The sequence below is a fragment of the Halyomorpha halys genome, unplaced genomic scaffold (assembly GCF_000696795.3).
Source record: "Halyomorpha halys isolate HHAL.00 unplaced genomic scaffold, Hhal_1.1 Scaffold766.1, whole genome shotgun sequence".
NCBI classification, from domain to species: domain Eukaryota; kingdom Metazoa; phylum Arthropoda; class Insecta; order Hemiptera; family Pentatomidae; genus Halyomorpha; species Halyomorpha halys.
Window position 1 is genome coordinate 119,639 of NW_027111507.1, and position 17,786 is coordinate 137,424.

Here is a 17,786-nt window from a genome sequence, read left to right on the forward strand (position 1 = left end):
ATAATCACACATGAGAAAATTATTCAGCATTATTAACTTTTTATGAACCTTCATAATTATCAGCTCAATATTAGATATCATCAGATAAACATTATCTCAAAGTTGAGAGGATAAGAGATAATTAGAATATAAAATCAGGAGAATGGATTATTCTGTCAACTATAATGGTGTTCAAACATTATACAACTCAAACTGAAAGGTGACACAATATATAACAACTCAAAATTGTTAATAAATAAATTTTAATGTTAAGTTTTTCATAGTATAAAAATTAAAAAATATAAAATAAAAAAGTCAATATCTGTTAAAAAAAATTAAATAAAAAATATTGTAAAAGACTGATTAGAAGGTATTAATAATAAATTAATTAGAATTAAATAATATTAAACTGAACAATAATTGCCATATAAAAAATTAAAAAATATCACAGAACTCAAATTAGAATTATTCATAGAAGATAATCATTTTATTGTTTTAATTTTTGCCCTTCCTTCCCAATCCAAGGTTCATTCAACATAACAGGGCAATCTAACTCTATTAGTGCAAATTTAGCATCTTGTTCATGTTCCTTAAACTCAGCAAGGATTTTATTCAGTACTTCTTCAGCACCTACATTTAAATAATTTATCCGGAATTCATGATTGCGAGAAGTCATGTTTCGTATACACCAACAGCCAGCAACCTAAAACAAAAATTATATAAATGTAAGCACATTATTAGATTCAAGTTATACAATTGAGTTTTGAATAACAATATATAAAAAGTAAAAATTAAAGTATTTATTAATACCTGAACAGAGCCATCTTTTTCAAAAACTTTCATGGCCTGGATGACATAAGTAGGGAAATCAATTTGAAAAAATATCTGACCATGATTTGGTTTTCTCAAACACAGTCTTGATGTAAGTTTTAAAGATGCTAGAGTCATGTTCTTGGAGTTCTTAAAAAAAAAAGAAAAAAAAACATATAAATAAATACATATCTTTTTTCATGCTGAAAGAAAAGTAAGTGACCTTACAATTAAGACCAGGATATTTTCAACAAATATTGTCTGAAAAAGACATATTTCATAAACTGTGGTTAATATACTTTGTTTTAAAATAAAAGCTAAAGATATCAAAAACAGAAAAAGAAAAAAACTTCAAAATTAAAATGGAAGAGTGAATAAATTAATGTGAGTGCATTATTAAAATATAATTAATCAAACACACACACACCCATGTGGAGTAGCTAGTCTCCCATCAGGTGCCTCCCCAGGGGCGGATAGGGTGATTCTCACCAGATATGGCGGAAACTGGGGAAATAAAATACCCGGGGTGGCCCAAAACTAGATTCAAATTCAGGCACGACAGTTCCTAGAATTGGCGGCATACTGATAGAGGTGGCTTTTTCAAAACCTGGCAGGAGGTATAAAATGCGAAAAATAAAAATTCTGTGATGGAAAATAATGTCAATTGTGCTATGGTGAAGGGGCACGGAACCCCAGTACCGGCGTTGGTAGGGAATGCGAAAGCGAGTTCCTCAGCGTTGTCATCATACGACCGCAGTACTGCAATGGTGGGAGACTTGGCCATTGTAGCATCTAATACCACAAGATTAACCACAACAGAGGTGAATCAGAATCTTGGGAGCAAGATAAAAGAGCTACTCTCCTTCATTCACTCCAAGAATAATGTACATGGCAAGATAAGAAATTATGCCTGTGAAATTCAGCTATACTTCGAAAAGTTGGAAACAGCTGCACTCCCTATAGAAACAGCAGATGGCCACACTCAAACTAAAGAGATATGTCCACCAAGAAAAACCGCAGTTAAAACCGAGGGGACAGTAACCACACCTTCTTTGGCGGGCAATAAAAGGAGGAAAATGAAGAAAACCGCCCAACCCAATGTACAAGTTGTGCACCATAACATAGAACACCTTCAGGGATCGGCAGCTCAACTTGGAGAACCACAGCAGGAGCAATGGCAAGAAGTATGAAAAAGATTCAGGAAGAAACCTCGCCCCAAGCCTCCGAGGCCCGATGCCGTAATTGTAAAAATATCAGATAGCCAGTCCTACGCAGATGTCTTGCGAAAGGTAAGAGGAGATCCATGGTGGAGATGGCCTTTTCAATCACCAAGGTCCAGAAAATTAATAAAGGTGATCTGCTACTCCAATTGGACCGGAAGAAAGAGCAATCTCTTTCTGCACTAAAAAGCTCAATGGAGGGAGTGCTTGGTGAAGGGGCGGAAGTGTGGACTTGGACGGAGGAGTCCATTTTCGTGCTGCGAGATTTGGATGCTCTCACCACAAAAGAGGAGGTTGCGGAGGCATTAAAACCTCTCCTGAGTGAAGATTCAGTGCCCACCACAGCAGTGAAATCTATCCGTCAAGCCTATGGAGGTACAGAAAAAAGTGGTTATATCACTTCCGGTTCTCCAAGCTATTATCCAAACTAGGAAGGTTATGGCTCAATGACAGGTTCAAGTAGGCCTTGTTAGCCGTATACGCGAAAGACTAAGAGTTCCAAAGTGTTTCCGTTGCTGGGAGTATGTACACATAGCCCGGAATTGTGTTGGAAAGAAAAGGACCTCTCTATGTCGAAACTGTGGTAAAGCGAGTCATAAAGCTACTGACAGTGACCAGTGGAAGTAGTAAGTGTCCAGCTTTCCGTTCAGCATTGAGAACAATGATGGAAATCCAACATCACAAATGAGTATACTCCAACTGAATTTAAACCATTGTGCAGCTGCACAGGATATCATTTACCAAACAGTACGGGAACAGCATATCGACATCGCTATTCTCTGTGAACAATATAAAAATCTAGATGGCAACTTGTGGTTATCCGATGTCAGTGGTATAGCTGCTATTTGGGCCAGTAATTCCCAAGCTATTTAGGAAGTGAATACTATATCGCACTCTGGCTTTGTATGGGCAAATATCAACAATGTGTACAACTTTAGTCTATCCCACCATCACAATAGAAGACTTTGTAAATTTGCTGGTTAGTTGCTTTGGTACTTAGAGGTTAGTTGCCATAAGCCAGCTATCATAGCGGGTGATTTCTTCGCCTATACTAACCTCTTTTATATCTGGGTCTTGTGATGCTGCTATGACCCATTCAAAGTCTGGCAAACATCATTCGTCAGTGTACTAGTGGACGGATACTATTGACGACCTTCGCTGGTGTTGCAACCAAGCAAGAAGACATTACGAGTGAGCGAGACGTCTGCCGGAGTTTCCTGTGCTTCAAGAAGAGTTCAAGAGAGCTAGAAGGAACCTCCGACAAGCCATTATAGAAAGCAAACGACGGTGCTGGAGAGAACTCTGTGATGAGGTGGATGCAGACCCATGGGGTAGTCCTTACAAAATAGCACTCAAGAAACTATGTAAAGGCGCTATGCAGCTCCCCACGAGATCGAATGTTGTAGAGAGTATTGTCAGAACACTATTCCCTGAACAGGTGAATACTACTAAATGTATAGACAATACATATACAACGGATTTTCCACAAATCACACAGGAAGAGTTAGAGGACATCGCCTTGGACCTACAACATGGCTTTCAGGAAAAGGCCAGATCTTTTCATCGATCTCTGCCGTTCTTGTATTTGTGAAGGTTCAATTCTGAAACCTTGGAAGAGACAGCGTCTCGTACTTATTCCAAAGAGTAAGGGAAGACTGGAAGACCCCCCAACCTATTGTCCAATTTGCTTATTGGATACTATAGGTAAGGCATTCGAGAAAATCCTTTCCAAGAGTTCACGGAGGGAGTTAATGGCCTCTCGCGGGCTCAATACGGATTTCATAAAGAGCAATCTACGATAGACACTGTTGGATTGGTAGTCGAGATGGCCTACACAGCTATTGCAGGAGCAAGGTGGAGTTGAGGTGCTAAGTGTTATGCAGCAATCATCACTCTAGATGTCAAGAATGCTTTTAACACTTTCTCAGGAGAGAAGCAAATTGCAGAGATAGGGTGGACGACGCATCACACCAGAAAACGTGGTGAGCTATATGCTACTCTCAGACCAGCATTGGAATGCAGTGAAGGGATTCACCACAGTTGTCCTCAAGAGGTTGAGAGAGGAAGAGAGTGCTAGAAGACATGACTAGCATGGAAACATGAAAACCAAGAAAGCGAGGTGGCACTCGGCCATTTCCATCCATGAAATAATGCCTAGCAGCGGTCCCGTGGAGAGGAATGAACAGGGTACAAATCCCACTCACGGATAGGCACGGGCCTATCCAGGTTTTTTGAAGATTTCCACCAATCCTCGTAAAAAAACACACACACTATTTAAGCTAATCAGAAACTAATTCCATTATAACCGTCCTACCTTCTTAAACCTTTTTATCTTTAGTCTTCGAAGAGAAATAGATGGACAATCACAAAAGAATAGACCTAGAATTCACCATAAGGACTTACGATTTGGACAGGAGAACATGCTTCCATTATATGGACTGGAGGTAGCTTCAGTAGCTCCTAAATTTTATAGAACCTTTTAGAATAGATCTAGTAGCCATTCAGGAAATGAGATGGATTGGATACAACACCATACAATCTATTATAGTTACTACAAGCACTCTTTTAATACAGAATGTACTATGAGAGTTAACGCAAGAGGAAGGGTAATTAGATTTAATCTAATTAGGCCTAGAACAGGAGTCCTAAACGCTGTGCAGGCCTGACCCCAAGTATGTCAGCGGGCACATTTATGTCTGCCGAATATAGCCTGTACCAGCAGCAATGACTATGGGAAGTTTTTTTTGGCCCGCCTAATATAACCTGTACCAACAAACACCATGGAAACTTTTTTACATGAGATTTTACAACAAAATATTTTATTAATAATTTTACAGTAGTATACTGTTACTACTATTACATTTTTTCTTTTTTCAACAATAAGGAAAATTGATTGACAGTGTTGGTAACTCCGGATTCAACTTTCTTTATACTTAGTATGGTATATTTTATAATTTGTACAATATTGTAATATTTTAAAAATTATTTAAAATTAAATAAAAAGAATTTTAATAGTTTATAAATAGTTTTAACTAATTTCCTATTTAAAGGATAGCTTGAGATCAAATTAAAAACTTTAATATAAAATAGATAATAAAATTTTATTTAAATTTTATAATATAATACTCTTAATCTCAGGGCGGGTTTCTAGGCAATCAGAAACAGACACTTTTACTATTAACACTTAATTAAATTAATATCTCTATTACACATGTATTTAAATTTAGGTATAACTAAACTAACCAAGTTCACAATCTTCTTTTGATGATTCTTGGTATCTTCTTTTCTATAATGCTATGTCCTAACGTCAAAACTGGCTTCCAGTCCTTCCAAAAAGCTATGTCTCTCTCACAACAATGGCTTCCAAACTTTCCCGCTTCCAGCCGACGGACGTCCTCTCACCAGGCAATCCAAACTCAGAGTTCCCTATTCTTCTTGGTTGTCTCCTTTTTTCAAACTGTCCGCTCTTGCTGGACAGAAATTGATGAGGACCTCCTCATCCTGGAAACATCATTTCACATGCGCGCCCAAACAACGAATGAATCTCAAAAACCAAAACGTTTCTCAATGTTCCATGTGAACATCGATTGCACAACAGTTAGGGATTTTTGCAAATGATTTATTTTCTGAATATTATTCTTTAGCACTATTTCTTGACTTCTATTTTTTCTTAAATTTACTGTATTTTCAATTATGATGGGAAGAGTTAAAATAGTTTTTATGATATTTGAATCTACTTAACATGGCCTTGATTCCATGGACTTTTTGACTGAAGGATACGTACCGCCATCTTGGTTTTGTTTTGAATCACAAATTTATTAGAGACAATGAAAATTGGTTAGCTTGCTTTTTGGTTGAACAAAACAAATGAACAATAATAAAATGATACATAAAATAGAACATATTAAAAACCCTTTATACATCAAAATATACTATTTACTCAAAAAGAGCATATTACAATATATACTTAATACTTTTACCAAATGCCGTATTCTGCTATTAAAAAAATATTAATAATAATCAACACCCAATTTAGATTTAATATTAACACCAAAAAATTCTATTGGTGCCTGCCGCCATATACCCTCTAAATTCGCCCACAGGTTGAAGACTCCTCTTCAATATGCGTGTGTTATTCCTAAATGGAAGATTTAGGAACTCTTTAGTTAGAATAGCTAAGACACATGGCAGAAATATTTAAGTTTTACCAGAAACCTAAAAGAACAGCTTGGTATAAATCTAGAATAAAGATGAATGAACATGGAAGTATACTGATAAAAAATAAGTTATAATGTCTAGATTGAGTCATTTCCAGACAATTCAGAACCAGGATACACAGGATGAAGATGAAAACTCAACGTTGGTGGAGGAGCATAGGAATGACGTTGAAAATGAAGACTCACCAGATTTCGAAGAAATGATGGAGGTCATTGAAAAAAATAAGAAGAAAAAAGTGCCCTGATGAGGATGGTATTCCTATAGAATTATTCATGAAGAGAACTGAAAGTCTTCGTGAAGAAATGTATAATTAATATTATAATTTCAATATGGGTCCAAGAGAAAATGCATAAGCAATGGAGGAAGGTATTATATGTTCTATTAATAAAAATGGAAGATATACTTGAATGTGTTAATTATCAAAGTATTGCCTTACTTCAGTAGACACATAAGTTAGGGTCTAATATTCTTTACAAGAAGCGTAAGCCATTTGCTGAGAGAGAAACGGGAGAAATAAAATATATTAATACACAAATACAAAAACAGATTGTGTAGACCATATGCATGAGGATTTCTCTCCAGAATTCAGGGCAGGGGGATGCTGTGCTATGGTTATAATTCAGAGTAGTTTTAGAAAAACTCATTTGAAAGTAAAAAATCCAGACCAATAACACAATTTATAAGGCAATTATAAATACAACCATTGATAGGTTATGCAGATGATATGGAATAGTTTTGGTCATTAATTCCCAGAATTGTAATAATCATTCTTATCATTGATGAGGGGAGTACAGGAGATAGGCTCTATGCATCAATGAAGAAAAGACTACATATATCAAGACAGGTGAACCCAGGAGTAACTAGAAATAGGCCCTTACAAGTTTTGGAAAGTGAATAATCTCACTTATCTAGAAAGTATTATAAACACTTCTAATGATATATGGAAGTTTACAAAATGTTGAGGGAACCTGACATCCTTGCCTGGATGAAAATTACCAGATTGATATGTGCTGGCCATGTGGCAAGAATCAGTGAGGACGATCCTACAAAAAATCAGTTCAAAGGAAAGTTGGACGGAGGAAGTAGAAGACCAACACTGAGATGGTTAGATACAGTATCACAAGATGCCAGTCGTATCTTGAACGTCTGTGACTGGAGGGCAACCACACTAGATAGAACGTCTTGGCAAATACATCATACTTATCAATCCAGAAAAATGATAATAATCAATTGAATACAAAAGTTATATTGGTATCAGATAAATAAACAAATAATCAAACTTGAAGAAAATTGTGATAGGAAATTCAAAATTCAAATCTTTAAAATAAAACATGCTAAAGTCCATTTGAAATGGATTGGAATATATCATTTAAAAATGTGTTAATATATAAATGTAAATATATGTAAATATTTTGGATTGATATGGAAAGTAAAAGAAGAGAAGGTCAAGTATCCTACATAGCTCAAAAGCTCATAATGGTTTTATTTAAGTAGTTGTACCATGTTATCAGTAATGGTTATTTGAACTTGCTTTATTATTTAATTTATTTATATCTTTGCAAACAAGGTGTGTATATACTCTACTATCTCTATCACCAGTGTCCTTACCTGAGACAGAATTTGATAATATTCAATAAAAACAGTAAAATTACTGAAGTAGAATTTGGTTAAACTGACTCAATCATTTCGAATAAACATAAGTTTTGATCCACAGTTACATTTAAAGGTATATGGTGAAATTACCTAAGGAATAAGACATAACTAATTCTAAAAGTTTTCATCTACATAACAAATTAAATTGATAATACTCACAATATAAGTATTCATGGCAAACAAAAGCTCTGATGCAACATCCAGCTTCATTATTTTATTACAAATATCATCATTACCGGCAAGAACAAATAGAAATGTAAAACATTTTATTAATATCTTCTGCAAATAGAAAAAATATATATGAAATGTGTAATTTAATAAAATATATTAATTGAAATTTATAGTAGCCTCTGAGATGAATAACTACTCAAAAATATATCGAAAGAACATATTGAAAATAAAAATAAAACCAAACCTTGTTTTGCCTGTAATTTTTGATTAAATTCAGAACAACTGGAACACATTCTACAGAATCAACTATCAAGCAATGATCATTATTGACAACAATAGATGATAAAGCATTTAATAAAGATTCTACAACATTCTCTTCAATTTCATTTTCTGTAACAAACAAAGTAAGTTATTTTAGAAAATATTTATGGAGAAATGGGTTATCATATGACACTACAGAACAGTACTATCTACAACAGTGAATAGGTTAACAAGATTATCAGATTCCAAAGAAAAGTTACTTTAGAACATCTTCCAATAAACACTCTTGAAACTTAAATATTTTCACAATTCATACATAACTAAGCCTTTTTTTTCATAATAAAATACGTAGTTGATTTGCTTTAATATAATAAATCATTTGTCGACATTTTTACAGTTGTACTCTTAATGAAATAAAAAATAAAATATACTCGATATCCTCATGGCTAAATTTATCTGTATCAAAATAAACTTGTATACCTAAATCTAAAGGATTTAGCAAATGATACTGATATTCTATCTAGAACATTTTTTGATGTATAGTCAGAATAATCAATCAGGGAATGTAAAGGCCATAATTGTTAGTTTTAGTTTTATATGCAAGAACTTATTTACTTCAATTAATATTTCTTATATGGGTACTTATTTTATGAACCAGAGGACAATCCCTAACAGTAATTAAAATTTTTTTTTTTACTAATAATAGTTCAAATATAGTGGTAGCAAAAATCTTACAACAAAGGTTATAAGGTTAATAAGTAACCCCCACTCCCTTAACAGTCATACACCTATAGACAGAATACCACAATCCAAATAGTAAGATATTACCAATACTTAATGATGTATTATTGTTGGCACTTATAAGAAATGCTATGAATAATAATATATATTGTCATTCAGCACTTAAAAAACCAACTAAGGTATTGGGAAATAAAAAAAACATGAATGTATAACAACTAAGCACATTTCTTTAAATTAAACTAACAAACCATGTTAACTTATTTCAGTCATACTTTATTCAAAGAAAAATTTTTTGATTAAATAATCCAACATTAATTATTTTATTTTTAATGATAACTAATTTAAAATCAAATTTTAACAATAAAAAAGAGATAAACTACTTCTATTATATAAAAAAAATGGGTTTAATCATTCAGATTGGTCACATTTAGCGACATTTATGAAAGAATAAACAATACCTCAACTAATAATTTAAAATAAAACAAGTTTGGTAAATCTCATAAAATTAAACATTTAATTAGAAATGAAGGAACTATATTATGAACATGGGTGCAAAAGAAGCATTTTGTTTTTTGTTGGATTTGTTTGATTATGCACTACTGTAAATTATACCTCAATAAATGGAATAATCTCGACAAAGTTTTTGATGAAGTTTGAATGAATGAATGTTAAATTAGATCTTTTAAAAATTATTCATTAATGTCATCAGAATAAAAAAAAAAAAAGTTAAACAATTTTGCAAGAAGAGAAGTATGGTGATTTGGGACATCACAGTGAACTTTTTTTTTTTAGTTTGACTATTCATTGTTTGATAACTTATTCAATATCACAAAATGATTTTACCTAAACTATTTATTATAAAAAAAACTTTGAACATTACCTTGGAGGAAGACCAGAAAAACATCCCAAATTTAACCAATTTACACAATGTTATAGTGAACTTTTAAAAACCTGAACTCGATCTGATACCAGAAAGTTCAAATGCTATACTGTCAATTTTGGATATATCCAAATAGTCTTCAGAGTGGAGTTAAAGTCAATGAGAATCACAAGAATCCCCATTGTACTTCCTACGTCATGTGGACAAGTCTTGAACAATATAAGAACTGAGCCAAATAATTTGAATACAAGTGCTCCAATGTATTACTATCATGTAAATGAGTTCAACACTGAAGAATAATCAATTCATTTAAAATTTTTTGAGGTTAATGACTTCCATTTTTGAATGAATTATTTATTAATTATTCATGATATTGTACAACGTTTTGGGACTACTGTCCCATATTCATGCACTTTAAAACCTCATGACTTCTCTCTCTGAAGAGAGAAGTGAAGATGCACAAATGGTTGACATGATTTCCCATATGAAATCATGAGGTTTTAAAGTGCATGAATATGGGATAGTGGTCCCGAAACTTTGTACAATGTCATGAATAATTAATAAATAATTCATTCAAAAATGGAAGTCATTAACCTCAAAAAATTTTAAATGAATTGACTCACCAGACTTCCTAGAGAGATATTCCACACAAAGAATAATCAAGGAACTTAACTAATTATTATAAATATCATATGCTATAAATGTGTTGTAATATTTTTACATTTTGTGGTAGGATCATATTTCATATGGAATTGATATTGTAATGCGATTAAAATATTTTTTTCAAACATATTAATTGTGTAAATAAAACAATTTCCAGGCATGACTTGGTTCCCCAAAGCAAAGTAAAAAAAAGTGTTTTACATTTTTTTTTAAAATAAAGTTTGAAAACAAAAGGTTAAAAAAGTTTGCCATCATTATTTTTACAATTTGTTTTGAATACTAGAATTTGAAATAATAGAATTACTTCTCATTTTCCATAAAGTGAAGAAACTATTAAAAATATTTTATTAAAGACTAATTAAATCAAATATTTTCAGACCTTTTAGAAAATGACACAAAGGTTTTAACAATTTCTTGGAGAGAGAACATGCGTGCATGTACATATTTGAGATTTCACTTCTAATGTCATCATCACGAGTTAGGGCAGGTATAATGCTTAAAACTAAGCAAAGTACTTCACTAGATGGCTTATTATTGATGAGGTTACTAATGCGAGATATAATATTGTTCTCCATATACATCTGAAAAATTAAAGGAAACACAAACAAATTAAATCTAAGCAAAATAACTCTTAAGTTTTTTTTTATTACAAAAATAAGTGTTTCGAAGAAAAATAAATTAATGTTGAGTGAATTAAGTAATCCATAACATAAATAGCTGATAAATCAACTACAACAAATCTAATCATTGGTCAAACTATCTGGAAGTTATAGGTCATCATTACCAATTAGTATTAATCAATTCCATTTATTAACTAATTTATCCTGCAGACAGAAATATTTTAGGCGATAGTATCAATCATAATTGGGTAATTCCATTTTCAATTATAACCACGAGCTAAAATCTGAGTTGACAAATAATGAAGTCAATTGTCAGATGTGATTAATTGGATGGAAAGATAATAGACATAAGATAACACTAAATTTTATTTTGTTTTTCTTAACTGTATATTAAGAGCAATCAGCTGTCTGACTTAGAGCTTTCCAGAAAATGTTGCAAAGAGTACTAGAGTGATAAGAACATTCCTAAAAGGCAACTAACAATCAGAAAATTGCAATAGTAGAGTAAGCTCTGCCATCAGATTTTAATTTATATAACTTTCTTTAGAGATAATCATATCCTTTCAGAATCCAAAAATATCCAATTCAAGCTTTTTTGGTAAACTACCATGAATATCTTATACTCCTAGGTTTATTATCTCTTCTCTTCTCGTAGGTATCTAGCATTCTGAGCCATAGACTTAATTCATCAGGAGATTACTCTACTATTTAAATCTTTCGATGAAACGTGAACTCGAGCAAGCTGGGAGATAGATTGATCACCATACATTGAGTAGACTTTCTTGTTAGTTCTTAGGTAGGGAACTCCTTCCTCCAATTTAGGCCCTACAACCCATCTTAGGATTTTTCTTTTAAACTGATCTCTTCATTCTGCACATGCCTTTGTAAGGGCCTATATCTCACACTCATAAGCAGCAACTGGCCAAATAATAGTCTTGTGTGGGCTAAACTTGGTTGCACGAGTCAATAGTCTATTTTGCAGAAGGCTAGCATTTTCTCTGCCTCACCTTCCAACCTACAGAATGGATACCTCACTGTTTAATCGTCCTGCAATGATCACATTGTCTGCATATGCAAGCAGTGAATCATTCTGCAAAATATTGTTCCACCATTATTCAAGCCTGCTCTTCTCATGTTGGTCTCTAGGACAGCATTAAAATGAAGTGGAGCTAATGAGTCATTCTGCCTTAGACTTGAACAAACTGCAAAGGAGTCTAAAACCAATGTTTTATTTCACCTTTAACTCTAATGATGGTGCTTTCCATGGTAGCCATAGTTAAATTAATCAACATTGCCAATATGCCCGATTCACGCATTATGAAGCTTCTCTCTAATTACTGAGTTATACATCACCTTAAAATCAATGAAGAGCATTCCCATTGAGCTACTACACTCTTATTTTTTTCTGTTTAAGGGTAAAACTTTGATCAATAATCTCTTATAACAAAGCAAAGCTTAAGTTATATAGCACCATTCATAGCTGTATTCCCAGAAATGTAACATTGAGATTATATACATAAATAGAGAAGACCTTGTAAATAGAATTAAATAAACTGATATCTCCATAATTTTTACAATCACTTGAATTTTCTTTCCCCTTATAAATTGGGACAATAAGAAACTCCTTCCATTCTTCCGGTAGCTTTTCTCTTTTCCAAATGTTTGACACTAACTTACAAATTTCATCTGAGAGATGACTCCTTCCTTGTTTAACTCTCCTGGAATTCTGTCTGACCCTAAGAACTTACTGAATGAAATGGGCAAGCAGCATAAGCATAAGCAGCAAAAGCATTATAGGGTGCTAAATGTTTGCAATTTATTTTTAATAACTTTGGCTGTACCCGTCTTGAAATACAAGACGCAAGGGCCGTTCATAGCCGAGATAGTTGGAGTACTAACATTAACTGCCTCCTGACTATAGTCCGGTAAGGATTCGGAATAGCCGGAGGTCAACTCTCATTTCTGTGGCAGTTTCACAAAATGAAAACTTGAACCCTCACCATGAATCTGTAGATAACCCCCATAGGTGAGATATGACCAGGAAGGGGTCATTGGGTAAAAAAAAAAAAAAGGCAACACCAGGGAGACGACACAGGTACCTATATAAAATAAAGCATTGAGATTCAGCACCTTTTGACTTAGATACGCAGCCCACACTATTCTTGATAAAATCTCGAAAATAAGGTGAGTGTCTATCTGTCAACTAAATTTTTTGGGATAATATCTCGACTTATCATTGGGCAAATAGGATAATTATTATAACAATTTCTTTAAATACCACAATACATAAAACTAATCTTCACCTGACGGTTACGTTCGTGCTTTAAGCATGTAATATTAATTAACCGTACAACGATCTTTAGAAGTTCAGGGCTGCTTTCTAGCATATCAAGAAATAAATTGCAGCTACGCACGTCCAAAATGTCAGGATAACCTGAAAACCAAAATAAAAATGAGTAACACCTCCAAAAATACATTATCAGTTTCCTTAATTTTTTAAGGTAAAAATTATCTCAGAAGCTAAAGTGACAAACTCAGGTTTCAAGCAGTAAAAATATATAATAAGATAATATAATAGAAAAAAGAAGAAAATAAGGACAAAAAGAGTTTATTCTAACATACTAAAAAGATATTCAATTAAATATCTTCAAGAATTCCACAACTCGAAAAGATTAGGAAAAAAACTGGACTATTCAAACAGAGTAAAAAGATATTCAATTAAAGATATAATAAAATATCAATGTTTTTACATTTTTAACATTACAGGTCAACAGAAAAGAATAGGCATATTATAATTAGAAGAAAAGGATTCAAAATAAAATACATTACCATCAAGAAAGACATTAAAAAAATTTATGATATTCTGCTTTAAATCCATGGAAATGTCCAAAAGTAGTTTATCAATAAATACTTCAAAAACCTGTTCCTTTCCACATAATAGTTTATATTCCACTCCTCTTTGACATAACTTTTGTAACTCATTTATATATAAATTAATATCTGTTTCATTATTCGTTAAATGTAGCTTTTTAACTATTAAAGCTACAGGATTTTCTTCATCAAGAATGAATGAATCTTTAACAATATTTGTGAGATCTACATTCTGAAACATATAATAAGCAGTTATATAAACACTCATCCCTAAAAATCATGGCAAAAGCAAAGAAAAAGATATGCTCCATAGGGCAGAAATCATACTTAAAGATTAACATAAAAAAACTAAGCACTAGTGTATAAAACAAACTCCAATGGCGAGGACTTCAAAACTCACTAATACAGAATGTTACAAGTTAGTATAGGCATGACCTCCACTGAAAAGAAACTGGTGGGGGGAGGAGTAGGTTAATAAATCTCTTTATGTGAGTAGAAGTTGACATCTCACTAAAGCAGTAATAATAACAGTAGGCATTGTGAATTGCCACTGTTTTGTACATTTGTACCACAAACATTGTTAACCACAAAAAATTAAATCAAAGATATATTCAAAAATTTATAACAAAACATCTAACAATGACATTCCATGGTCTGATTGCACAACTGATTTGTGGAAAACACTTAAGGCTAGCTAATGAATTCTTACCGTCAAAGGATACATTAGATTAAACAATTTATTAATCATGCATAGTAGTATATAATTCTCAAACTTCAGACCCAGAATTTGAGGAGAAAAAAAATAAAACCAACTCATCAATGTTAGGCAGCTGACCTCAATAGCCATCCATAAAACGTTTTAGATACACTGTTTTACACCACCTTACTTATTCTTTGGACTCAGAACTAATGGGTTCATATGTCAAGGAAAAAAAGGTTTCAAACAGAAAGAAATCATATATTTCCAGAAGTTTTTACCAAGAAACTTTAGATGATCTACGAACCTATTATTATGAAGTTAACCCACCAGGAGTGTCTTACTCTTTTGTCCCTTAAGAGTTGTCCCATGAGCATTTAGCTCATGGTAGACCATTTGTACTATTTTTTTTATACAATTGAATGTGATGATGACAAAAACCTCTATGATTACTTTCAATACAATTTAAAATTGAAATTGTAAATAGCATCTTCCATCAAGTTCTAAATAATACAAATTTCGTAAAAGAGCTAGAATCTTCTATCTGTGGCTCAGGATTTAAAATAGGAAACGTAGGAGGTGTCTGGGTGATCAAAATGCTCAAATGAGAAAAAATAAATATGTCAGATTAGGAGTGTACTGGTGAGAGAAATGCTCATTCCTACTGTTGCAAGGAGGCCAGAGCAAAACTAAATTAAGTATAGGTAGGGTGGTAATAGGAGGAATAACATAAACAAGCGGCAATAACAACATCAAGTGGTTAACAGAAGGTAGACAAAAGTAGAAACAAAACAGATGAAACACTAGACAAATATCGTTTTTTTATCCCATCATGAGCAAAATATTCAAGGCTACACCTCCCCTGGGTTAAGGAAACTATCATTATATCATATGATTTACAATATAATGACCAAGGTATGGTTAAAACAAATTTGAAGTTACACCAATTATTAGGAACAAAAAAAAATCAGGAACTAATTTTCAACCCATTAGCAGTTGAAACTAGAATCAAATTATAACTTTTAAAAGATTTACTATAGTATTTGGATTCATACACAATTATAGGTTTGACTAACTTGGGCCTTAAATTGTTGTACAGTTTCTATAATAGCTTCCTCAACGTTTAAATCGAGTAACTCCATATTTTCGCTGACAGTTTCATTGAACACTTGTTGACTAATTACTTTAACCATGTTGAAAAATAAGTGGAAGTTCGTAGAAAATTTCAAAACTTAAAATCTAAAATCTTAGTCCAAATAAACTTATCACTCAGTAATGATAGTTCAACAGCCGAAGGTTGTATATCGTATTCAGAGGGATGTCACAACCTACTTTCCTTCTAAGCAAAAGTGTACCCAAAAAGGGGAGGTGTTAGCCAAGCCCCTTGAGCCCAGGTTTACGTTGACGTGAACGGGGTTTCCCACATTAATGTGGCTATCTATAAAACCGTTCATTTGATCGCAAATGTGAACTATACCAACAGTGGTACCACCTTTTAAATAAAGATTTAAACCATCAATTTTTTGCCGGTAGCCATCTCTCACAGCCATTTGTGACATCCATACGCATCATAGATTTATAAACTAAGAGTTTAGTTGTGAGTACTCTGTGAGTAGTGTATTTAGGTGTGAGTACTTGCGAAATTGTGTATGGCTTTTTGAACTGACCAGAAGCATCTGTTCCCGCTAGTTAGGCTGCATGCTCAAACCCAAACAAAAAAGAGGGAAAATGAATAGTATGGCTCACTTGATTTATTTCCAAACCTCTGGTTTAATATAAAGGAGTATGAGACATCAAGAAAGCCAAAACTCAATCTCAAATTGGATAAAATGAAAGGAGAAACTTTATTAATTGTGCGTGATAATCCATCGACTCTGGGAGACAAGTGGCGGCCTTAGAATTGTCGGGCATGGGCTACTTCAGCCACATATGACCGTTTCATAACGCCATCGACTTTCAGACAGGGGTTTCAGACTAGTCTTCAACTTTGAAATGAATTTTAATCGCCTAGAAACGTTGAGATTTCAGACCAAATAATAAAAAAATCACCTCAGCAAATCGAATCTGATTTCCAGATACTCAGTTACTTGCCCACTTCTCAGTATTCAGCATAGAGTAGTCAAAGTTGAATTTAAATGTCAATGTTTAAATTAAACAATTACAAACGGAAACTAAGGCTAACTGATTGCAGTGTGGGGTCGAGTCAAGTTTCATTCTACATTCACTAGAAGGTCGGATAAGAGTCCTTTAAACGCACTCTTTTGGGTATGGACTGGCATAAGATTGGAAGCCGCACGGATTATCAGGAAAGGAAGGTGGATGGATGTTAAAGTAACAACACCGAAAAATACTCGTTGACCGAGTGAGAGATATCGGGGTAGAGCCTCGAAAGAACTCAAAGGGAAAATACCTCCTTGTCTCAACTGGTAGATTTTATATACTTTCCTTACAAAATATTGGAGTCGAGAGGTGTTTGAATAAATAAATAGTGCATTTATTTGGATTTATATAGGTCTTCGTGTATAAGTGTTATTGATAATATATACAATGATCGGGTATTTACAGAATAACATAATTATATACATGATAATAATTAATTAATTAGTATTGATCGAAAGGTTACGACTTGATGAGCTAGAATGTCCTTCAGGCGACGTTGGCACAGTGATTAGGTTCCTATGGCCGACAATAGATCATGTGTGTTACATTCAGTGCTGCCGATTCACTCAATCAAAAAATACCCGCTTGGCGCCTATAAAATACGCGTTTTACCAGACAATTACCCGCTCTTGAAGAATCGTTATAACTGTAGGATTGTTCTGTGTCATTAGCTATGGCGTGATAGTTTATTGTACAAGTGATACTATGAAGTAACTGTTACTTGACTATCACATGTACATGCCTTGACAGTGAATAATCATATAGTTTCAGTTATTGCAACCAAAGTCTCAGCCACTACCATGGTAAAACTGTTTGATAGTTACAGTCATGACAGTTTACTG

At 33.3% G+C, this 17,786-nt stretch overlaps 1 protein-coding gene across 1 annotated transcript; it reads right to left on the reverse strand.

The window, feature by feature from the left end:
• Positions 1–223: 223 nt before the first annotated feature.
• LOC106686033 (armadillo repeat-containing protein 6 homolog) lies at positions 224–16,067 on the reverse strand. Its single transcript, XM_014429115.3, has 8 exons — positions 15,861–16,067; positions 14,046–14,319; positions 13,520–13,650; positions 10,976–11,177; positions 8,296–8,441; positions 8,040–8,159; positions 790–939; positions 224–682 (listed from the first exon to the last, which is right to left on the reverse strand). The coding sequence occupies exons 1-8, from the start codon at positions 15,975–15,977 to the stop codon at positions 467–469; spliced, it is 1,356 nt and encodes a 451-aa protein (XP_014284601.1). The 5' UTR covers positions 15,978–16,067; the 3' UTR covers positions 224–466.
• Between the last annotated feature and the right edge of the window lie 1,719 nt (positions 16,068–17,786).

Bases quoted from the DNA above. Each gene is read 5' to 3' on its own strand.
- LOC106686033 (XM_014429115.3), bottom strand. From the start codon at position 15,977: ATGGTTAAAGTAATTAGTCAACAAGTGTTCAATGAAACTGTCAGCGAA. The intron at 14,320-15,860 runs GTTAGTCAAACC...TATATGTTTCAG, and splicing joins TACAACAATTTAAGGCCCAA to AATGTAGATCTCACAAATAT. The intron at 11,178-13,519 runs GTGAAGATTAGT...TTAATTTTTCAG, and splicing joins AGCACGAACGTAACCGTCAG to ATGTATATGGAGAACAATAT.